We start from the raw sequence: 25,543 nt of genomic DNA, 5'->3' as shown, positions 1-25,543 counted from the left end.
ATAGGGCACTTAAAAGTACCAATATAAACATTTATTCATAAAATTCTGCTTCTTTAAGAAGTCAAAATATAAAGGCACTTCCTCATGTTACAAAAATCTAAAATGGATTTCTGTTAGTTACGACAATGAAAAACTGTTACATGATATTATAGATTACTGTATTCCCTTTTATCATATTACCATGGGGGAAGAGAACCAATATAAAGGGTACATCTTGTTTGTAGGATGAATGACTTGAGGTATAGTGAATCTTTTCTGTAATGATATCACAACCTGACTCCTTAATATTAGCTCTTTTTTTTCCTTTTGGTGTAGAAGCACACTATATGGATGAAAAAGAACCTACAATTCACTTTAATTAATTCAATTTAATTAATTTAATTAATTTAACACACCAGAAATAAGTTTAATAGCAATAAATGCAAACAAAAAGGATACCTCAAAAGCTTCCCAAAAAGCACAGATTAAATGACAATTACTACTTGCAATGGAAAAGGAAGGAGATATGGAGACATTGTAATGATTGTATTTAAAATAGAGATGAAGGCCGGCACCTGGGTGCCTCAGTTGGTTAAGCATCTGCCTTTGGCTCAGGTCATGATCCCAGGGTCCTGGGATGGAGCCCCATATCCAGCTCCCTGCTCCACAGGGAGTCTACTTCTCCCTCTGACCCTCCTCCCACTCGTTCTCTCAATCTCTCTCTCAAATAAATAAAATCTTTTTAAAAAATAGAAATGAAGACATAATAATACAGAAGTAGTGAGTCTCCAGATTGTTAGAGCTATGAGAATTGAACTAGGCTTAATGTTTTGGAACTCAAACAAAATTAAGACCCACCATTAAGCTCTACCAAATGTATACATAGATTTGATTTTGGAAAGTCTTTTTTCAAATTATACTGACAAATAAGTTGGATTCCGATTCCGATTTTGCAACTTTAATTAAAACAACAATATCAATGCTTCAAGTTACTATTCAATATGTTACCTGTATGGGGAGGATGTCTCTCTGGTAGAATCAGATGTTGAAAGTTGATAATACATACAGCCTCAGCTCCTAACCATCTATCAGACACTGCTCGGATGTAATATTGGGAAGGCAAGGGCTCAAAAATAGGGATTGTAAATACCAGAAGTTGAGCTTCTTTACTAATGACCTACATGAAATAAAGTCTCAAGTGAATATGAATATTCTGATATCATAAAGGCCTTCTTAGTCTATTGTTAAGAAAATGTTATATATAGCAACATAGGTACTAAACATAAGAAAATATCTTGGGTTTCTAAATAGCTGAGATATTTAGGCACTTCAGAAATTGATACATGGTTCCCTCTGAGGACACCTGATATTATAGAAAGTAAAATTTACACTTAATCGATATTATATGTATATCATCATGTACTAACAGATTACCAGTTTGACTCATTATCAGAATTTCCTAAATTTCATTCATTAAATTACTTAACTTTATGATTTTTACTGAACTATTTACTTAATATTTTTCTTTAAATTTTACCACTACCTTAAGTGGAGTAACAGAACTTAGCATAAATAGAAGGTAATCATGAAAACAAACACTGCTATGAAATTCTACTGCTGTCCACCCAGGGTTCCCAGCCTAAAGCTTGTTTTCTTTTTGAGAAAAAGAGAAATCTTGGATGAAGCATCACAGTTAAAGATATGCTAGCATCAAATTGAGTCTTTCGGGATTTATAAAAAATTTAAAAAAATGCCTTTTCACAATGTGAGTCAATACTCTTTAGTATTTTGTTTTTGTAACATCTAAAGTTATTAATTTTTATTTATTTAATTTTATTTACCCATTACATTATTTATCTCATCCATTTGACATATTTCACTCCTCTGGAAGTCATGCCTTAAGCCATGATAAAGATTACAATTCAATTTCTCAAACTAAGATCACATTGAATATATGAATACAATAACATGCAATTCCTGTTATCTTTGAAACCAAACAGAAACATAAATAGAAAAAAAAAGACTTTAAGGGCACTATGCAATTATAGAGAAATAGGTAAAAACAAATTATTCAGTTTATATTTTCTTCTTTCTACAATAGCAACATAATAATAGACACACTCATGTTTACCTGTTTTTTCAGAACTAGAAAATACTCTGAATGATAAATATGATCATTTGTAGGATCTTCTACCCAAATCCACCAAGGTTCTCCTACTGTCCCATGGACCTAGAAGAAAAATAATATTCTATACTAAGTATATTTTAACTCAAGTAAGGGATATTGTTGTTTGCAAATCCAGCACCTATTCTCTTTTTAAAATAGCTTTATTGATATATACTTTACATAAAAAAGTTTACTTACTTAAAGTATATAGTTTAATGGTTTTTACAAAGCTTTTACAACCATCTCCATAATCTAATTTTAGAATTACCCCCAAAAAGAAACCCTGCACCCATCTGCAGTCACTACTTATCTTCCCTCATTGTCCCAACCTCCAAGCTTGACAACCACAATCTACTTTATTCTGTAAAGATTTGCCTATATTGGACATTTCATATAAATAGAATCATATAATATGTGGTCTTCTGTTACTGGCTTCTTTCATTTACCATGTTTTCAAGGTTCATTCATGTTGTATCATGTAACAGACTTCATTCTTTTTCGCTGACAAATAATATTCCGTTGGATAGACAGATATGCCATATTTTGTGTACTCATTCTTCTTCCTCTTTTTTTCCTAACAAAGCCCAGTCTTGTTCAGTGTTCATTTCTCTCTTACGTAACTCAGGAGAAGGTGACCTCGACTCTCAGGATGATTTTTGTTAGTCCAAGCCAATCAGCTTACAGTATTCCCCTTATAACAAACAGCTTGTGGTAAGGGAAAGGCACATGCCCAATACTGGCTCAATTAGACTGAGGAAAAGGTCTTATGGTTCATGCTCTGGGTTGATGAAGTAGGGGTGTGTTCACCTTTCCCTGTTAAATGTGAACAAGGAAGTATAGAAAACATTTGGAAAGTAGCCAAAAGTGTCAGGACAGCAAAAAGATGGGCCCTAAAGGGTAGCATTACATAAACTCAATCACCTTTAGGGCCTATTCTACCGGTGGACCTTTTATTACGGAAGATAATATATTTTTTTGCATAAGTCACTTTGAGATAAGTCAGGTTTTCTATTCTTGCAGCCAACAGCATTCTAACTGATAGAGCTTACTATACAAACTATTAAGTATCTATCTTACTAATGAATTAAATCAAACTGTGGAGGATGTTTTTATGGATACTGACAGAAGAAACCAGTATGAGAAAAAGGAAATAAAACTTTTACACATTTCAAAACCCCTCTATTAAATATTAAGTGAAATATGAGTATATGGCTAATTTTGTATTTCATGTAAAATTTTATGTTTATAGAAATATTAAATATAAGTTTACATCATTTAGCTCTCACAGAAATTGTGAGAAAGATAATTATTATTATTATGCATGTTTACAGATAAGAAAACTGAAGGAATTACTGGTTAGGACAGTTTAAGACCAGTGGTAGATTTGGATTACGACTATGGTTGGATAATTTTTAAGCATGTTGATATGAATACAATTAATTTGCATTAAAGATATACTAATCATGTCAGGTAATGTAGAAGATACTTACTTATACTTAATCAGAACCTTATAATAACCATGTAAAGTAGGCACTGCTACTACAATTATGGATTTCCTTGTTTGCCTCCAATGGCTTTTTGAAAGAAAGGATTGAGACTTATTTGTTTTTGTACCTATGATCACTACTCTACTGTAGTCTTTGTACAGTAACTGCTGTAAAGACAGACCTTAAAAAATGTTGATAGAATAAGAGGATCCAGAATAGATCTTCATATGTGTGTATATATATGTATATATACATTAAATATATATATATTTAAGATATATATGTATATTTAAGATTTCATATATATGACATAGGTAAAAATAAAGCTAACATATAAAATATGGCCAACCATTTGTACATATTTTCATAAGTGATTAGATTCTGAAATAGTTAAGTATGAGAATACCAGGGTGGGTAGGGTATTGCAAACAGATGTGACTAACTATAAACATAGTGACCATAACGCTTCAGATTTAGAATAGAAGGGGTAAAAACAGAAACAGGAATGTGATGGGTGCCAAGGAAGAACGTTTTCAAGAAGGACAATGTATAGTGCTGAATGTTCTGAGAAGTAAAGAAAATAACTGAGAAAAAGTAATTTATTATGGCAACCAGTTAGGTTTTCGTGATTACTGAGAAAGTAGTCTCAGCAGGAAAGAAACTGGTGACCAGGAGGAAAATATAGAATACTCTTTCTATACATCGAATGGTAAAGAGGAGACTGACAGTTTGAGAAATATTAGGATTTTAAAAGGGCTCTTTAAGCACAAAGAATCTTGACTTTTTAGTAGGCTAAATAAGTAGAGCTGGCAAAAATGAAGATAACAGAAATTAAAGAAGACAGAATTATGCAAAGTCTTTATGTAAGTGAATCCACTAAACTATTGTTCAATGTTGAACTTTCAGGGTATCTAAGATGTTCTGAAGAGGTCTCATTGGTTGCTGTATTAATATATTATATCATTTTTTTTCTTGAGGATGATAGCAAATATTACTACAATGCTTCAAATGAATCTTCAATACATATTCTTCTTAGAGTTTTCTATATGCCTTTTGGACAGATGTAAGGAGGTATACTTGAACCTGCAGCACAGATAGTTTTGCTTACCATTGATACAGATAATTTCTACTTTTACCTGATCATTCCAAGTAAAATCAGGACAGACACTGAGTGTCACTCGGAGGACGGTTCGTGTGATGGGCTGAATGGATGCTTCCATTGTAACAGAAGGAATCTGATGAACACATTGTTTGACCTTGAGTCCAATATTCACATGATGCAGCATGTGACCTGTAAGGAAAACACACAGAAGAAATGTGTTCAGACAGAAAAAAAGCAATATAATCTGACTTGTAAATGGGATTTCAGAGAAGGTGGTTTTATTGCCTGTTTTATGATTTGCTATGTAGAATAGTTGACATTCTTGACCTGGCATGTTTGAATATTTAGTAATAGTTAACTTGAATTAGCAATTCATAGCTCTGAAAACCAGTATCAAGGTTTCTTCAGCTATTAATAGGGTTCTTAAAATTACTGAGACTTGACAGTGTTCAAACTACTATAAACAGTTCCACTTTTCTCCTAGTTAGCTCATGACACATTAAAAAATTTAGTATTTTGTGAAAATAGCCATTAATTCACACAAATTCTATTTCTCAACTCTATAACTATGATGGGAAGTGCTTTAGTAATCAAACACAAATCACCCATCCAAACTCATTTCCAGAAAAAAATAAAGCTAAAATATAAAATATGGTTAATGTAGCACAAACTTAACCACTTATACCTATTATCATAAATGATTAGATTCTGAAGTAGTTATGTATGGGAATGCCAGGGTGGGGAGGGGGTCACAAACAGATGTGACTGACTATAAACATTTTCCTACTTGAGTCCAAGCAATTAAGTGGAAATAGATATATTTAATAGTATCAATATTTCTTCTATATCTTGGTTCCTCGTAATATAATTTTTTAAAGTACGTTTATGAACAAATCAAAATGTTCTATGTTCACCAGAATTTGAAACTAAAGTGGTTTTCCTTATTTTGATAAAATATTTACATATGTTATCCCAAAGTAAGTAATCTTAACTTCTCTAGTTAATATCCTCAATTTCTGTTTTTATTGATACCTTCTACCATTCTGTCTTAAAGTGTTCTTACTACACAAGTGAAATAACTACCTCAGTCTCTCCCACCACTGGACCTTTTGCTAGAGTAGTCCTCCCCCTTATTTCTCTTCAGCCTGACTCCCTTCACGTGTAATGTCTATCCTATTCAGAATCTGGAATATTAACTAATCAATACATTGTAAGTTTGTCCAATAAAATGTTAAGGTACATGGAAATGTATGTAGGAATATTTTTTTGACGCCATGTGATAAAAGCAGAAGAACAAATGCTATTTACATACTAATACCAACTGGATTTAAAACAGTAAAAAAATTTATCTTGAGTAATGTGAAAACGCACAACAGTTTTCTTTTATATCTAATAAAATATTTGTATGGAACAATACATTAGAACATTTTTGCTTCCTTCTTACCTATTTCATCTTTCCTCATGTCTTTCAGCTTATCCACAGTAAGATTTTTTTCTTCTAATCTTGTTAGAATGTGCGGTGGTAAGACTGAAAACTGTCTCAAAGGGCTAGCCCAACCCCAAAGCCTCTTGTCAATGACTTTACTAAGATTCAGGAGCCTGTAGGTCATGGCAGGCCAACGTTTCCTCAGAGCAATTTCAAAAAGAGCACGGACAATTCTAGCCGCATTCTGAAGAATAAAAAGGGGGATGGTGGTTAGGTACACTGCGCTTTAAAATTTCTCAAATTTGTCATTCATACTCCGTTTTAAAAGAAGCATGCCAAGTTGCAGCCTTTAATTGTGGGCAACATCTATTGTCATAGAACCCTAATTACCTTTATTATTTCTACATAAGAATAATCACATCTTTCATAGGTGATGTTATCTTGTTAAATCTCAGATGGTAGTCTCATACCCAAGTTTTTAGGAAACTCCACCCTATGCCCCTTAACGAGGAATGAAGGAGGAAGAGATAAAAGGTGTGCGTAAGACTTAAAAGACTGTTGAGGCCATCTAGAATATAAGATACAGCCAAGGATACCCTTGGGTATATAGGGGAACGATTAAAAGTCTACTTAAGAGAAATAAAGAGGACTTTGGGATCCATTCAGACAAAAACATTAGTGCGAGAAGGGTGATAAAGGAAATCCTGATGAGTTCAGCTACCTGTATTAATGGCTCCCTACAAATCAAGCAACACCTTAACTGCTTTATGTATCTCATTTAATCTGTATATTATCTCCTTTAATCTTTATGGCAATGGCATTCAATTCATCTTGATATTATGATTTTATACACGAAGAAAACAGAGCTTGGTGAGGTTAATAATTTGACCAAGGTCACACAGATGGTGTCAGAGTATCTATTCAAAGCCAGGTCTAAACAAGTCCAATTTAACTCCAAGGTTCTAAATTCGGTGATCAGGAAAACTTCATTAATAGACACATAGAAAGTTACAAGGATTGAATCCCTTTTAATATCTTTACAGTTGGTTTCCATTTGTTTTGCCTCCTTCGCTCTATCACTAACTTTTCAGGTTATCTTACTGAAGATTGTTTTTAAAGTCATGAACTTGGGAGATACCTCACAATCTCAAACGACATCTATATCTGAAAATGAAGAATGTTAAAATCTGGTCAAAATCATAAAAAAGAGATGAAAAAGAGTGAAGATTTTAAATAGCAAATAGGTGATCAGGCTTGAAATTACATGGTAAAAAATGATCATAAGAGTTAAGGGCTTTGGTTTTCCATTTTATATAAAATATGTATTTGTCTCTTGACAAATCTGACTACGTTTTTACAGTATTAGAAATTTAAGAAGAAAAATGGTATTTAGAAGTATGAGGACAGTTCTGATATCCATTAAAAATTACAGGATGACTTTTATCAGGCCCAGAGAATGATAAATACAATGCACATTTTGATTACTGTATCTACCACATAGGTCTTCTTCCGGCATCATTCCTAGCTGTTCTTGTAAGAAGATGTCAGGCTAATTTTCCCAACTGTGTTTGAAAGTATGTTATTTTTCAATGTTAGAACCTATAGTTGTTCCCTAGAAGCTAAAAGAAATAAAAGGAGAAATCCCATGTGAGATATAGGCAGGCATTTTAATTTGGAATGATATAAATTGGGAATAATGATCAAAGTCTCTAACATATGCAGTTTAGAGAAGCTAAATAGAGGCTTCTTTATAAAATCATAAAATTTTGGGTTAAGGATTTATCTCAGGGGCTGAGAGAATTAAGTTTTAGAAATATAGAAGGGATTATTATTTTACAGAACTGAGAGGGTGGTTGTGGAACTGTTGGTGGCTTATGTTTAAAATATAAACTTAACAATAATTTATCTAATGCATTCAAGGATGATAGACCGACAATAGCTATTTAAGAAAAACCAGGATGCTCTGAGATATAACCTTAATTTTCTGAGACTGACTTTCGGGGCACCAATCGTGAAGAAACCCAAAGTTTTTATTGTAAAGCAATTCGTGTGTCAGTCTTTGATAATTATCTTCATAATCTTGAATCAAACAGAAATGTGGCCAGATTATTCAACCAGAACCCAGAAAAGCTTTAACTTTTAGTTTAGCCATTAACTATTTCAATATAAAATCATTAGAAAATGTAAAATGACAACATCATTTTTCAGACAGATAAAATAAGTTAGAAACAATGGTTCCTATACAAGTCACAGGGTTTAGAGATTATAAATTATATATAAATTTAGAGATTATAAATTATATATAAGTTTTCTATTTATATTATCAGGAAACACATGTGTCCCAAGATACTAAAAAAAAAATTTTTTTCACCACATCCATATTTGGTTTATATAGTATATGAAATCATCACCTGGTTCCTTGGTTACTTTGATTAAATTATTGAATTCATTCAAATTGTTTACCAATATATCTTGGTTCATGTTTGCAAATATTTCACGTTTACAGTTATTTCAAAGCACTCCTGAGTATTCATGGCTGTTAATAATAATTTATTTAACACAAACATACTTTTTCTATATAAAGTCTTTGAACAAAATTACCAACATAAGATACATAGCAGAATAGTTTCTACATTTAAATCAGATTGAGCTTTTATTTCTCCTCTAACTTAGAGAAGGCACTACTCAATAAATATGATGAAAAAGGGATTATTTTTTATTTTTTATTTTTATTTTAATTACAGTATAGTTAGCGTATAGTGTTATATTAGTTTCAGATGTACAATATAGTTATTCAACACTTCCATCACTCATCACACTCCTTAATCCCCTTCACCTATTTCACCCTTCCCCCCACCCACCTCCCCTGTGGTAACCATCAGTTTGTTCTCCATAGTTAAGAATCGGTTTCATGGTTTGCCTTTCTCTCTTGAAAAAAGTATTCTTGATAAGTATAAAGTATTTAAAAAAAAATGTCTAATGAATCATCGAGCCTTACATCGGAAACCGGGGATGTACTGTATGGTGACTAACATAATATAATAAAAAATCATTAAAAAAAAAAAATGTCTAGAAGGGAAGCCTCATTTGAAAGGCAAATAGTGCAAAAAATAACCTGCTTTACTTCACAACAAGGGTTTGAATATAAAAACATAAATGCTACAATATTTTATACTACAGTATTAAAAAAACATACATTTAATGAGCTGTAATTTAATGAATAATTTTCCTTTAGTTCTCAATTTTTAAGTATCATCAGTATGGAAGAAAGATTACTTTTTTATCAGAGACTTATCAGACTGAAAATATGGTATGAGGTATTGCTATTAAGCCTTATTTAATGGTAAAATAATTTTGGTTATATTTCTAACATTTGGGTGAAGTTACAAAGGTTCCATAATCTTTTACTCTGCTTAAAATATTCTTCTATTATTGCCCTTTGTAAGTAAAAGAAATGAACTTTGTCGTGTAAAGCAGAAAAAACCAAATGTTGATATTTTTAAACTCTAAAATGAAAATAACAGCAACATCAAAAAGAACCAAACCAACCATCAAATCCCACCCCCATTTCTGATCTAATGGCACAGAGGGCATAAAAGATGTGCAAATTAAACAGAACCAGTTCTGCAGTAAAACGGTAATTGGTAGCATGTCATAATGCAATGCATTCATAGTATAGCAATGAATTAGTATCTTGACTCTCTAAAAGTAAACAAGGAAGAGAAAACAGGAAGGGAGTAATATTCTTACTTGTGCAACATATGCAGAATCTGATATAAGGGAGAAACTGTCCATCTCTCCTCGGCTGATATAAGTTTGAAGTAGGATGTTTATTTTCCCATAACTGTTCTCTACACCTCCAGGAGCTGCGAGTTCACAGAAATTGTTTAATAAGGCATCTAGCTCCTCTATTTCCTCTTCTCTGACCTGGAAGAATCAACGTTTTTAAAAGATTATTTGGGTTGATCTATTGAAATTTTTCATATTGAAACTAAACCACATTGCATTTTTTTTAAGGCTTCCATTTTTCAACATTTTTCTTTTGTACACTAATATAATAGTAATTTTTCACAGGTAGCTAATAAAATACAATAAGAACTATCTTGAGGCTGATACAATTACATTTTATTATTCATCACCAATATTAAAGTTGCCATTGACATATAAAAATTTGATATGCCACAAAAATTAAATCTTCTGACCTCACCATCCTTCAGTTGATGAGATTTCATATTTTATTTGACCAGAGTAAAACCTCTGCCCAAATGGATTAGGGCAAACTTGAATTATCTTCAAATGCATTCATTACAGTCATATATTTTTATATGGTATAAGACATTCATAGCTTAAAGCTGTGAAGTACTGTGATTCACAGTATTAAAGTTTTCACTGTTAATAAGATTAAATTATAATACAGGTACAGAAATACTCATATCTAAGTTTGAATCATGCATGTCCTTTATATTTTCTTCAGTGAACCTTATATTGCAAATAAACCAAAATCTACATACTATATTCTCTGCTAGTTTCATTATTGCAAACCTACTTAAATTATATTTGATTTGCAGTAGAGAGCAAAGAATAATGTCAGGAATGACATAATATCATAATCTAGGATACTGGACACTGTTGATAAATGGAAGAACATTGCTGGTACTCTAAATGCGAAGTGCCACACAGCTTATACTGTAACAGGAATAACAATTAATTATAAGCTTTTATAAATGAATGAATGTATATAAGCCAAATGCATTTGATTCAGGCTTCAAATAATCTTACCTTGATTTGATCAAATTCTTCAGCTTTGGAGACTATAGCAAAAATATCACTTTCAGTTTTGTGAGCATCAAAGAATTCATTGAAGGTCTACCAAAGAAAGTGTTATATTCAATTAAAATAGAAGATCCAGTAAAATATTTTCAATTAAAAAGTGACTATAAAATCACACTTTTTTAAAGAATATCTGAGCCCTAGACAACGCAGAGTAATTACATCTGTGGTATATTATTCTTTTTTTTTTTTTTTTTAAGATTTTATTTATTTATGTGACAGAGAGACAGCCAGTGAGAGAGGGAACACAGCAGGGGGAGTGGGAGAGGAAGAAGCAGGCTCCCAGTGGAGGAGCCCGACGTGGGACTCGATCCCGGAACGCCAGGATCACGCCCTGAGCCGAAGGCAGACGCTTTAACGACTGCTACCCAGGCGCCCCTGTGGTATATTATTCTTGATCACTGCTTTAAACATCACCAAATTTAGCAAAGACTAAAAAATTTCCTAAAACATAATTAGCTGGAGAAGACCTTTAGAAGCAAAAAGATCAATAAAATCAGCTATTAAAACCTATATTAGATATCTAAAAAAAATGTTCAGTATAACAGACCAGTCTAGGCTCATTTTCAGCATGGGCATATGGATATCTGTACCATTCGCCAACTTTAAGCTGAATATATATCATAAAATTCAGAGAGGAATAACTAAAATTACGAAATCTGAAAATTCTGGAGAAGGCCTCATAATATTACTAGTGAGGGAATATGCAAATTCAGGAAACTGGGAAGAAAAAAAATCAGTGAAAGACCATATAGAATAAAGACAAAGCTGAAGAAAGGTACAGTTCTTGAAAAGAGCTGCAAACAGGCATAGGTTGGCAGGAACATACTACCCAGTGGGAAAATGAGAAAGGTTACTTAGTGGACAAAAGAGTGCAAGTGAGCATGTGAGCAGGTGACAGAATCAGTAGAGAGCTAGGGGCAATGTTTCGGGTTGAAGAAGATCAGATCACAGTTGTGAGATGGGACATGTTAAAAGAAGAAACCTGAAGTGCTATACAAATGCAAGATTTATTTGGGGAAAGATGAGGAAAAGCTAGTATTCACACAAAGGTGTTTTCTGAAACCTGTTAAATGCATAAACATATGTTAAATAAGTACAGAATGTATATTTCATATTGGCCTAGGTTTTCATATTTCTGAAGAAATTTCACATAAGTGATTTCTATTACTTTTCCAATTTAAAAACATATTTAGGTATCCCAAAAAACGAATTTAAGAAAAAAAAATTCAAACTCTTTCTCTGTAAAAAGGAGAGTAAAAATGTGCTTTAACCCATCTTGGCTTCGAATTTAAGACTCTCCTTACAGGTAATCACTGTTATGTTTTCCCATGTATTAACATATGTAGGTGCATACACACGCATGTAAACACACATAAACACGTGCATATACTCCTTAAAATGTAAATATCATAGCGGCATCCTATCTTACCCAAGATTACGTTAAAAGGCAACAAACAAGGCTACACTGTAGTCTAAACTATCCTTGAAACCTCTTAAATTGCCCAAATAGTACAGCTTGGTTGACCTGATAATTGCAGTCATTTTTCTAACTCTTGTTTAGCCAGTTATTCTCAATAAGCTGCTATTAATTTTTCAACTTTTATTCACTGATATCATTAAGCCATCATCTCCTGCTTAAACTCATTCAGGCATTCATTCCATAGGTCTCACCCACATGCTCAATGTTTTAGGCTTTGGTGTGCCTACTGCCTAGGATATATTCACTAAAAGGATGGCAAAAGGGTCCTTATTATTTAGTCTTAGTTTTTTCTTGTGTTTATTCAGCATGTTATTGAATTCACATAAGTTAAATGCACTTTGTTCGATTAATTGCTTTTATTATTTTGCATTAATACTATGTTTTGAAGTCTAGAAAGTATTTATATCTAAGAACAAACATATTATTATATTTGTTACACTCAGTATAATACCTCAATGGTGTTGTATTTAATATAGTAGTGGCTGGCAGTTCTACCCAAATCAGTTGAGGAAAAATACCCAGTTCGCTCTTCAAAACGAATCATCCGAGCTTTGTCTAGTTTTCGACCAACTTCAATGACCAACTGTTCTCGATGCTTTGCTAATGTTGGGTCAATCTGTAGGGGGAAAAAAAAAAAAAAAATATATATATATATATATATATATATATATATATATATATATCCGAATATTTCTTTAGAGAGTCATCATTTACAAACATATACTTATTTACGGAAATTGAAATTTTTTGTCGATACTTTAGAATAAAATTTTTTATTACAATTTTTAAAAGAAGTACATTTTTATAAATTTAGGACATAACTAGAAAATATTTTGATCAATTAAATAAAGTAAGCCTTAAGAATTCATTAAGATTTTTATGTTATCTTTAGGTAGTAATATTTTAGAACCTAAAATTCTTATATGGTCTTATAATTTTTAAGAATATAAAGACCAGAAATTAGATATTAGTAAAACAATCTGTCTTCTCCCTCTCACACTAAAATAAATAGGGATTTAAAAATATCAAGCTATATTCCTACTTCACCAGTTATCTGGAGAACTCACAGTGAGGATGACTTCCTCTGTTAAAGATATAAACAAATAAATGCATAATTATCCTTTCAAGACTATGACTTTGGTGTTCTAGCAGTTTTCATAACTGCTGATGGAAAAACCCATTTTGCCCGTAATAATAATAGAAGCCAAGAGCAAGATGAAGTTGACACGAAATTTTTGAATAGTTTTGAAATTTTATTTAATAGCCTCTTTCTTTTTTTTTTTTTTTAAGATTTTATTTATTTATTTGACAGAGATAGAGACAGCCAGCGAGAGAGGGAACACAAGCAGGGGGAGTGGGAGAGGAAGAAGCAGGCGCATAGCAGAGGAGCCTGATGTGGGGCTTGATCCCATAATGCCGGGATCATGCCCTGAGCTGAAGGCAGACGCTTAACCGCTGTGCCACCCAGGCGCCCCTAATAGCCTCTTTCTAAACAGAAAAGACATTTAACATAAGATATTAACAAAAATTCTTAAATATTGTGATGTGTGTGTATGTGTGTAAATATGTGTATCTATGTATACATATATACAGGCACACACATCAAGTCCTGAAGGTCATGCTCTAGTCAGGAGTAATAAATATGACCTTTAAATGTTTTTTTTTTTAAATATTTTATTTATTCATTTGTCAGAAAGCGAGAGAGAGCACAAGCAGGGGGAGAGGCAGGCAGAGGGAGAAGCAGGCTGCCCGCTGAGCAAGGAGCCTGATTCAGGACTCGATCCCAGGACCCTGGGATCATGACCTGAGCTGAAGGCAGACGCTTAACCACCTGAGCTTAACCACTAGGTGCCCCTAAATATGACCTTTAAAGGGAAGGGAGGGGAGTATAAAAATTCTTTAGAAATCAATTAATGAATTAATTCTATTCCTTCTAACTTAAATTTTGATGGTAGCTTATTCATACATCAAATATAGCTAAAGTAAATTTAAAAATTAGAAAAACGAGGCAGAGGAAAGCCAAATGTAGGAAAGATGGAATCAAAAGCCATTAGCAAATACAAAAGTCTTAAATATTTGCTATAGATGATATACTGTATGTATCAAGCTCATATTCCAAAACCATTTTGCTCATACATGTCCTAAACCATTAAAAATATGTTGGACAACATTGTTTGTGTTAGTTCACATGAGTTTTGTGGCTATAAATTCTTACTGAGTAATAAAATAAAAACATGTAAGTAAAAAGAAAATTAAAAGGATAGGAGTCTCTGAACCCTGAAGAGAGTAAAACTATGTATCTCAGAAGGAAAAAAATCACTTTCTTTATATTAGAAAATTATACAAAGATGACTTCTGATATTAACCTAGTACTTAAAAAATCAATTGATGTGTTTATGTTGCCCAAAGATTTGCAATGGCTTAGCCTATAAAAATATGTGCTGTGCTTTGCCTTCCTCTACCCCTTCAGAATACTTTCAGAGTGCCACTGACTATTTTCACAAACCCGTATTTGCAACAAGATCTTTTTTTCTTTTCCTCCTAAGTCTCTAAGTTTCAATTCTCCCATGGTCAGATCTACAGCACAGGAAAAAGAAAAATGACAAAAAAGATTGACAACTTCTTTGACAACACAATGGAATATATACAAAAGCTAAGTTGACAGTAAATGGAGGAAAGCTGTAATTCTCTGAGTTCAATTCAGCTTTGCTACTTTTGACTTAACACTAGTGAATATCCATATGATGATGGTGAAATAATGTTCTCATTTGAGAACTGATTTTATCCGTCATTAGGGAGCATTTACATTACATCAAGCAGGTTCTAAAGAAAAGCCAAGGTCTCACAGAATCTGTAAGCCGTGCATGTGGATCACACAACTGTAAAGTTCACAGGAAGATGTGCTACTATATACACTTGATTTTGTCACTGTGCTCAGTGGAACTGATCCAAGCCTCCAAACTGCTAATTACTCATTAACACTACCTTTTAATTTAGGAATAAGGGCTTAGAAGGGACTTGATAAGAGGAACATACTTAATAAAACATAAGCCTATTATTAAAAGTGATCTGTAATCTTCCTCATGTCTGTCTAGTTTGCCCTAAAACCTTGATTTATTATAGTTTTTTAAAAATCACAGCCAAGGGCACCTGGCTGGCTCAGTCAGTTAAGCATCTGCCTTTAGCTCAGGTCATGATCCCAGGGTTCTGGGACTGAACCCCACATTGGGCTCCCTGCTCAGTGGGGAGCTTGCTTTCTTCTCCCTTGCCCTCTGCTGCTCCCCCTGCTTATGCTCTTTCTTGCTCTGTCTCTCTCTTATTCTCTAACAAATGAAATCTTTAAAAAAATAAAAATCACAGCAAAATATTAACACCAAATGGAAATGTACCTGAATAATAAACTGATAACAATATAAAGATTAACTTTTTAGTATCCATGGGAAAAGAGATATAGAGTGAAATAATTATAGAAGGGAAATTTAATTTTCCTTCGTATTTTCTAAAAAGACTAAAGCTTTTTGTTTTTCTTCCAGGTACCTAACTCTATTCATGTGAGGCAGAAGTAGCAAATATTTAGCCTCATATCATAAAAAGATTACAAAACCAAAAAAGGTGGTCTGATTTTTTTTATAAATGCGTTTTCTACCTGATAAGCCTTGTGACTGATGCCATATACTAATGGATTTGCTCTCATCCGTACATAAAGATAAGTGTAACTTATCCACTTCACCGCTTCTTCCACATTAGTAACTGTTCCCAGAGCAATCTGCAAATCAAAAATATAACAAAAATTAAACTAATGCATTAAAGTTAGATATAAACATTATATCAAAGGCCATTTTGTCAAAAGTTAAGTTAAAATACATCATTATACTGTACTTAAAAGAAGGTAAGTACAATTACGGGACATGACACTTCTCCAATTAATTAAAAATCAGTCCTGCCTCATTTAATCAAGAACGGTACCTTGGAAATGCTATCTTCCAAAAGTGAATTTACTCAATATTATGGCACCTGATTATTTTCCCCTAAATAGAGTTTAATTCTATATAGCACTGAACAGTCAATAATTTAAAAACACAGTAATAACATATAAGATCTGTGTAATAAAGAGAAAGGAATGATTAGAAAGTGGTATTAAAACAAAATTACAATGAAAAGTTTTCTTAAAAATACATTTCCTCAGCCCCTAGATCTATAGGTAATCATTTACTTAGCATTCCTTAATTTAAAAATTCATGCAAGTTGTGAAACTTCATAGTTCTATAATTTTTCCTGAACATCTGGCTGAAAAAAATTAAATTTCTTAATAGTTTAATCACAGGAGAGATGCTTTCCACCTAAATCATTACATACTAGGAGAAAGAAAGGAAGAATAAACTCTTTCTTTTTAGCACTGAATATTAAAGAAAATAAAACTTTTATGTTTGTTTAATTCCTATAATTTTTAATTCTGTATAATTTTGTGAAATAAATGTGGATGCTTAGCTATCTTTAGTTAGTTGAAGATGAGATCTAGCAATATATAAAATATCATTATGCTGTTATATCATACTATTAGTTATTAAAAAAGAGAAATAACCAAAGTAAAAAATGATAAGGCAGATTCTAACTATTCACTTTAAATTTATATGAACTTAAAATAAGTCAGAGAAAGACAAATACTACAGAGTCTCACTTATACATGGATTCTGAAAACATCGAATTCATAGAAACAGAGAGTAGAATGGTGGTTGCCTGGAGCTGAGCGGTGGAGGAACTGGGGAGATGTTGGCCAAAGGCATAAACTTTCAGTTACAAGATGAATAAGCTGCAGGTACCTAACATACAGCATGGCAAATTATAGTTAATAATACTGTATTCTATATTTGAAAGTTGCTAGAGCTTCAATGTTCTCATGAAAACAGCATCAAAATGGTTATTATGGGAAGCGAATATGTTTACTAACTTTATTGTGATATTTCACACTTTTTACACATATCAAACCATCATGTTGTAAACCTTAAACTTACATAATGGCATATGTCAATTAGATTTCCATAATTACATAAATTCACAAATTTACACTAATGTACTTACAAATGACTAAGTCATCCACAATATAGGCAAATACATACATTTCCTAAAATGGGAACTGTAAACTTTTTACAAAATGAAAAATAACAAGACTAAAATGTAACTAATAAGGGAGTTGTTGCCACACTCCCCAAATATTTAGAAACAAGAGAGTTAAAACATTGTCAAGCTTCTCGAGGTAAAGGAAACTAGTTTAATGATAACAGCTAAAAATCTGATCGCGTCTCCCATTTGTGATTGTATCGTTTGACAGCGAAAACTGCATGGATTCTCTTATGACCTATAGGTATTTTAAAATCCTATCGCATGACTCCTAAGAGTAGAAAATTCTATAAAGGATAAAATAGCTTGCTATTATTTTCAAAATCAGATTCAGTCAATTAACATTAATAAATACCGATTGCTACTAATGATATGATAAAGGAAAGGAGGAAGCAGGTACCAGGGAGTGGATCAAGTCATTGGAGTCTTCTAAATGTTCACCAAAAGAAACAGACTAACAGACTACCCTGAAAAATGGATGTAAATTCATGATGGTAAATCATATTTCTAGATTAATCTCTGAATGCCACCTAGTGACAAAACAAAAATTTACTTGTAATATCTGCTGTCACCTAGTGGCTACTTAGCACAGGAGCCTTTTACAATAAAAAGTATTTTTCAAATCTCTCTGCAATATATCCATTCATCTCAATAATCATATAGTAAGTCAATAACAAGTCAGTATTATGTAAACCACAATGGATATGGGAATAAACAGAGCGTGATCCCTGCTCTCAAGAAGTTGTCTAGTCATGTGGGTGAGACACATGTAACTAATTAAGATGATACACATGAAATCACCAGTCACAGTGCCTAGTATATAATACATATTCAAAGATGATTTTAATCAAAAACACCTAACATGTGAAACTTATAAAAGTGCCATCAGATATACAGTGTAAGAGTTTTACGTTCTGTTAAGAAGAAAAAAAAAAATCCACCCCAAATTTGGTAATTTTAGAAGACTCAAAGTATCACTTTGTATCCAATTCACCTATTTCAACTTTAGTCTTTAAGGTTATCTTAACTGCTTACATGCGTGTGTTTCTTAAACTGGTTAAAATCATATAAAAATGAAATAAACAAATAATCATGAGTATGTATGTGTGTGTGTGTATCCATTAGTAAAGATATGAAAAAAAAACCATTCATGTATTTATTCAGCTAGGATTTGCAAGCTGGCAGTAAGTACAAAGAGGGCTGAGAATCAAGGGACTATCAGATAATGGTACGTGATATACATCATTTACTAAATAGCAGCTTGGCATAGCGCCTCTTAAATTTTCACAACGATCCAGCCAGATTGTCCCTATTTTATAATTGGGAAAATTGGGACTTTATAGGTGAAGTGAGTAGAGTAAGAGCCTATCTCAGGCAGATGACATGTGTTGGAGAGTAACCAGAACCAGCATTGGGAAGGTTGGTCAGACAATGCTATGGAAGCCTTAAATCCAAGGACAAGGTGTTTATGCTATGTCCTGAACACACAAGAAAAATTCCATATAGAATATGTGTACGGTTACAGAAAGATTAACATATTTTAAAGTATATATTCCAGGGTGCTAACACAGTAGGTACCCAATAATGTCTGCTGAAGACATTTTAATAAGCCTCAAACATGCTTCAGAGTTTCTCTCAGTGCAAAATTAAACGGCTTTATACAGGGCTGGGGCTTGTGACCTTTACGCATTAGCATGAGAGAATCAGCCCCATTAGATATCAATCGGCAAATTTGTCTCATAAAATGTTTGTATTAAAATTATTATTTAATATAATACTTTCTTCAGTTCTTCTAAACTAATGGTCAGGATAGATATTCATGTTATAAAAGATACTACGGAGGCAATATTCCTAATCTAGCATGACCTTTATGTTGATCACTGCCACTGAAGAGTTTTGCAAAGATTTGGGAAATCTAAAGACTTAAAATTCCATTACCTTAAGAACACAGCACACATTCATTTTATAAACTAATTTCACACTTGATTTCCACAGATTACGAAATTTAATTTCATACTCAACTATAATTTAAGGGGGTTTGTTTTCTTAACAAGAAAATTTACTTTAATTGGGAGCTAGTCCGAGTAGACCAAAATATGAGAAAAAAGTTTTAGCAATGGTCTGTACTTCACTATATTAGTGAAAAATTTCTAAGATACATATTTCATTATTTGAATGCCTTTTATGGCATTAAATGGAATTATGGTTATAGATAGTTGGCATTTCTGAAAATGACTTACCTAATAAGTACTTTATGAATATGAAGCAAATCTATGGACTACAATTTATTTTTAATTTTTCAGGTCTTGACCAAACAGTTTCATTGATAATGTTTTACAGTCTGTAAAAAAGAGCTCCTTGAGGATAAGAGCAGTATTGTACTTATCCTGTGTCTTCTGCTCAATAACATCACCACCTTGAGTTTACCATTTATAAAAAGTTATCGAGGATAGTAATTATAAGTTTATGAAGACGGCATTCCTTGATATAGTTTTCTAGAAAAACTGCGTAAAAGGGAGTCTTCCTTTTTCTTTTAAGTCAGAGAAATTATGACTACCATTTTGGAAAATTAGTCCTGGTCTTAGAAGAAGAGAAAGAGTAGGTATCAATATAGAGAAATGTATTCATTTTTAACTTATTGCAGTCTATATGAGGAAACAAAAATCTAGACTATAATGAAAATACTAGATATGTAGTTAAATATACCTGAGTCTGAATATGAATTCCAAAAATTAGTAGCTGAAGGACCTTTGGGTCAGTCACATACCTCTCCAAGGCAATTATATCTACCTTGCAGGGTATCTGGAAGGTCCTTAGTCCACCACCACTATTAATGCCATTGTACAACAGATTATTCGACCACAGATACTGCAGACCCAAGACCAAAGACGTAATTATTTAAACCATGTAATCATAGCAGGTGATGGGGACTGAAATTGAGCTATAATAACATTTTCTTTAGAGTCAAAATTTATTTCCTAATCTTTTTCATTTTCTTGTAATTATGCTCTTAGAGACCAGCATCTTTTATGACTTCTTTTAACTTTCAACCAAATCTTCCAAACCTCTAATCTTCTGATCCCAGATCAAGCTTTGCCTTCTTCATGAATAAAGCCTTTCCTAACAGCTTGTGACCAAAAGTGTTTTCTCCTTCTACTGAATCCTTCTATAGAAATTATCACTTTCCAACATCACTATACTGTGTTTTTGTAGAAAGTTCTCCCGTTTGGACTCCTTAACAGAGGAAACTACATAGTGAATGTGCTTTGGATCCTTTAAAAGGAATTGCAAATAATGAACAGAATGTAACTGAAATTTTATAAGCTCTTTAAGAAGTAACTGATATAGGACTTGTACACAACAAGTAATACCTGATTGCAAATGTTTCTTCATTTATTTGTCTATTTGACATTTCACTTACTTATTCATCTATTTAACATTTATATCCCATCTACTTTAAAAAAATTATTTGAGTCCATTTTAAAGAAAAGAAAGGACAGAGAAGCAGGAAAGTGTTGAATGCCAGGGCCATAATCAAGACAGCAAAACTTCATTTGAATGTTTGACACACAGACTCTTAAGAATGTTTATCCTCTTTACCCGTTAATGTTACCTAGACTTCCAGAGTCTGCTATTTAAAACTTAACAACACAAAATGCATATACACACATGAAACAAATTATAATACTGTAGCTCAATTTAAGCCATTATATTCTGTATAACAAGGTTAATCAAATGACCTAACATAAAAGAGCTTTATAAACCTTATAAAAATGTTACAAAAGTGTACTACAAATATAGTGGTGGTTTCTGCTACTTCTGTTTCTCTAGTCTGTACAGCTTTGGTTAGATTTCTGGCCTAGAACAAAACCTCACAGTTTAAAAGTACACTCTTTCAGCAATGAGTTCTTATCCATGATCACCGGCATCCTATACTGTTCTGAAATAACCAACAATATTGCCATTCAGTCTGTTGTGCCTTATGACTGTGGAATGGTATAAGCTGTATTGCTAAATACTGCAGAACTGCAACCAATTCAACCTTCTATTTATTTGGCCATTCCTTCAGCTGATGATTCTATTCCAATCTTTTATTCACTGGATCTTACCTCTGCATTTAGGTTATCTGCAAGGCTTTCCAGAAACTGACTCTCAATTGGGTTTTGTTGAGTGAGCAAAGTGAGGTAATGGCTGAGTTTGTCATGTGTTGTTATGATGATTCCTTCCCCAAATTTGTCAAATTGTGGTCTTCCAGCTCGACCAAATATCTGCATGACATCTAAAATTCCAAGGTCAACAAACGAGCCTCTTTTTGCAGCATATATTTGTGTTCCCTAGATGAGGAAAAGTTAATAAGAATTTACATAAACACACACAAATATAATCCTGATGAGCTGAATACTGAAATTAGGCAAATATGGCAAGATCTCAAAAGTGTACTTTAACTAATCCTTTCATCATCTGTGATAGAGTTAAATTTTCACAATATAAACTAGATTTTTTTGGAGAAAATAATTCTGACCTTATACGAATAGCATTAGAAGTCAATGAAACAGCCAAATCACAGTATTTTTCTAAACAAACCAATCCACAGGTTTAAGACACACACAAATCCACGTTAAGGCAAGCTATTACCTTAATAATAACAGCATGAGCAGGAAGATTGACACCCCAGGCTAACGTCGCTGTACAGACTAGAACTTTGATATGCCCATTAGAAAACAGGTTTTCAACCAAATTTCTGTCCTGCCGAAGCATTCCGGCATGATGAATACTAAAGCCATCTGGAAATAATTCTCGTACTTGTTTATTTCTTGACTTCTGCACCTAGAGTAGATATCAACAAGACATAAAAGAGTATTACTTAGCATTTACAAGTAATTGCTATTTAGCACTTTTGTTCAATGACTTTATCAAACAAAGCATAAAATTATTGTGTTTTAAGGTCTAAGTATATGATGTTATATTAGTAAGTATATAATATATATAATATATAAAGTACATAATATCTTAGTTGGTATATAATGTTCTGTATAAAATTGTTAAAAATTATATTCTACCTATCTTAAAACATAGGTAATCCCCAACATGACACAAAATTCAAGAGGATTGAAGTTAAAAGCAAGTATCTCTTTCACTCAGACTTGCAACCAATCATTTCTACTTGTTTCCTATCCTTCCAAAAATACTCTATTAAAAGAACCATAAATAAATAAAAAGAAGCATAAATCTAAATTGCTCCCAACTCATTCAGAGTAAAGTTCTTACAATGAAGAGTCTACAAAATTATTCTCATCCCCTAACCTCTTGAACCAATGCCAGCTCCTAGGGTTGGCTTTTTCTCTAAGTCCCTTTTCTGACAAATCCACATCCACTTTACCAAGGTCTTTACGTTTTCTATACACAACCTACTTCCTGGAAGACCTCTCCCCTCTTACTGAGATGCCCATGATTCCCCGGTGCACGCACTCTTTCTCATTGCAATGACCCAATAAACCCAACTGTGTTCACCTAGAGGTGTGTTCTTGGTGATTTCTGACCGGCACTGACCATCTGTCTTAGTTCCCCAACTTTACCATGCTCTGACTATACTAGCTTTACTTCTGGTGTCTGTTCTTTGACCTGGCCTGAGCTCAGATGTGGGATCTGATCCACTTATCTGCAACCCATGTAAGTGTTACAGTAGAGTATCTTAAAACCTCTCCAAAATTAAAGACTTTAGATTAACATAATGAAGTGTTTAGGTAGTCAAAGGTCCTGTGTGGGGGCGCCTGGGTGGCTCAGTCGGTTAAGCACCCGACTTTTGATTTCGGCTCAGGTCAAGATCTCATGGTTGTGGCATCCATCGAGCCCCGCAGTCTGCTTGAGATTCTCTGTCCTCTCCCGGGCTCCTCCTCAGCCCTCATGTGGGCACTCTCTCTCACTCTCTCTCTAAAATAAAGAAATCTTTAGTAAGTCTATTCTTAAAAAAGGTCCTGTTTCGGCATCATGCCCTGTGTTTGCCTACTATTGCTCTAAAAATTTCATTATCAGCGTTTCAATAGTTTCTTTTGAAAGAGTTTTCCATAATTTTTTGTAAGGGGCACTACACTGGCAGGAAGTGGGATTTCAGGGGTCTAGGGTTCTAGAACAGACTTTGTCACATTGACTATCCTTAAAGTCACTTAAAATTTTGAACTTCTAAGTTAATAATAATTAACTAAGGAAATGATCTAAGAAAACAGCTCTCCATGAATTCTGCTGCATATATTTAACTGAAATACTTTAACAAACCACTCCATCTAGTGGCCATCCAAGTAAATAACAACTTACACATTTTAAACCTTTTAAGAGTCCTGAACAATATACACATAAACCAAAAAGGCTTTCTTCTTCAAGCTTCATGAGGGGTATATTAGTATATTCCTGTTTTATTTTTGTGCAGTATGATCAGCCTGTTAGAAATCATGTTATGCATAGACCTTATAATTAACTACACTCGGGTCATACTGCCTAAACTTTCATCTTTTCAGACAAGAGTTATCTTTTTTTTTTAAGATTTTATTTATTTATTTGATAGAGAGAGAGACAGCCAGCGAGAGAGTGAACACAAGCAGGGGGAGTGGGAGACAAAGAAGCAGGCTCCCAGCAAATGAGCCTGATGTGGGGCTCGATCCCAGAACGCCGGGATCACGCCCTGAGCAGAAGGCAGACGCTTAATGACTGAGCCACCCAGGCGCCCCTGTTATCTATCTTCTAAAAGCAGCTCTTACGAATATGGGGTGACTTGCTATAAAGTCCACTGGGGAGCATTTGCTGGGATATAACAGAGTTCCTTCATGGGACAAGGGCAGGGAGAGGAGAAATATTTCACCAACTCAGTTTCTTCTCTAATATTCATACACTCAGAGCTAAAAGAATAAAACAAAATATTGCTTGGGAGGTATACTCTGTGCAAATTATACTGCTTGGATTGTTGTTTGTTTCAGGTGAATCTGCCATTTGTGGACCCCTGCAGTGGAATGTCCTGATGTTCTTGTTACTGATTCCTTAGTCAAGCTCCATTTGGGGAAGGACTTGGTTTGTGGCACGAATGGCACACTATGAAGCTGAATGCAGGAAATATTTAACTGTGGGGAAGAATATTCCTATAATGCAGCAGGTGGATACTAGAGTACTGACACAGTACCTCCCACTCTGACCATGTGAGTTCAGCCAGCTTCAGAGTCACTATCTGGGTAATCCCCTCTGGTCTTGGTGAGGAATACAGAGGCCCCAGGGGTCATTTCTCTTTTGTCTCTACTCTTGCCAATATCCCCTGCATTGCTTTTTAATTGGCTCAGTAGAGACCTGAAGTGACAACAATCCTAAAGTAAGTCTGGGCTGCTAATTCTTAACTTGCTTTGATTCTGAGTCTGCCACTTGTGGTCTAGGCTAGCTCATAGCACAAATAAACTAGAATCCTTAGGAATCAGGCCTAGAGATAGGTGGTTTTAAAAATCATACAGAAAAATTTTATTGTTCTTCCATTTTTGGTGTATGACTCTTGAATTTTAACATATGTTCGATTTGTGTAATGACCACCAAAATTAGGATACAAAACAGTTCCTTTACCCTAAAAAATTCCTTTGTGTTATTCCTTTATAGTTAAACCCTCCCCACCCACAACCCCTGGCAATCAATGATCTGTTCTCCATCCTTACAATTTCATGACTTCAAGAATGTGACAGGAATTGAATAAAACAGAATATAAGCCTTGGAGGCTAGTTTCTTTTGCTCAGTTTGATGCCTTTGAGATCCATCCAAGTTGTACTGATAGTTCATTCCTTTTTATTGCTGAGTAGAATTCTATGGTATGGATGGATATTTGTTAATCCAATCACCCACTGAAGGATGTTTGAGTTGTTTCCACTTTGGGCAATTATGACTAGAGCCTCTATGGATATCCATGTGAAGTTTCTGTGTGTGTGTG

General features: G+C 33.5%; 1 protein-coding gene across 7 annotated transcripts in view; it reads right to left on the bottom strand.

Moving 5' to 3' along the window:
- Nucleotides 1–25,543, bottom strand: part of ASCC3 (activating signal cointegrator 1 complex subunit 3) — a 317,566-nt gene that overhangs the window by 110,345 nt on the left and 181,678 nt on the right. For all 7 annotated transcript variants that reach the window (XM_026511731.4, XM_048225883.2, XM_048225882.2 and 4 more), the window contains 10 exons: nt 22,228–22,419; nt 21,702–21,926; nt 16,121–16,240; nt 12,926–13,090; nt 10,941–11,027; nt 9,912–10,088; nt 6,180–6,405; nt 4,770–4,924; nt 2,111–2,209; nt 988–1,156 (listed from right to left, as the gene is read on the bottom strand). In XM_026511731.4, coding sequence (XP_026367516.2) covers nt 988–1,156; nt 2,111–2,209; nt 4,770–4,924; nt 6,180–6,405; nt 9,912–10,088; nt 10,941–11,027; nt 12,926–13,090; nt 16,121–16,240; nt 21,702–21,926; nt 22,228–22,419 — 1,615 coding nt within the window. The remainder of the gene's footprint in view (nt 1–987; nt 1,157–2,110; nt 2,210–4,769; nt 4,925–6,179; nt 6,406–9,911; nt 10,089–10,940; nt 11,028–12,925; nt 13,091–16,120; nt 16,241–21,701; nt 21,927–22,227; nt 22,420–25,543) is intronic.

Source organism: Ursus arctos, unplaced genomic scaffold (assembly GCF_023065955.2).
Source record: "Ursus arctos isolate Adak ecotype North America unplaced genomic scaffold, UrsArc2.0 scaffold_13, whole genome shotgun sequence".
Taxonomy (NCBI): domain Eukaryota; kingdom Metazoa; phylum Chordata; class Mammalia; order Carnivora; family Ursidae; genus Ursus; species Ursus arctos.
The sequence above is the reverse complement of the archived record's forward strand: the minus strand, read 5'-3'. Positions and strand labels throughout refer to the sequence as shown.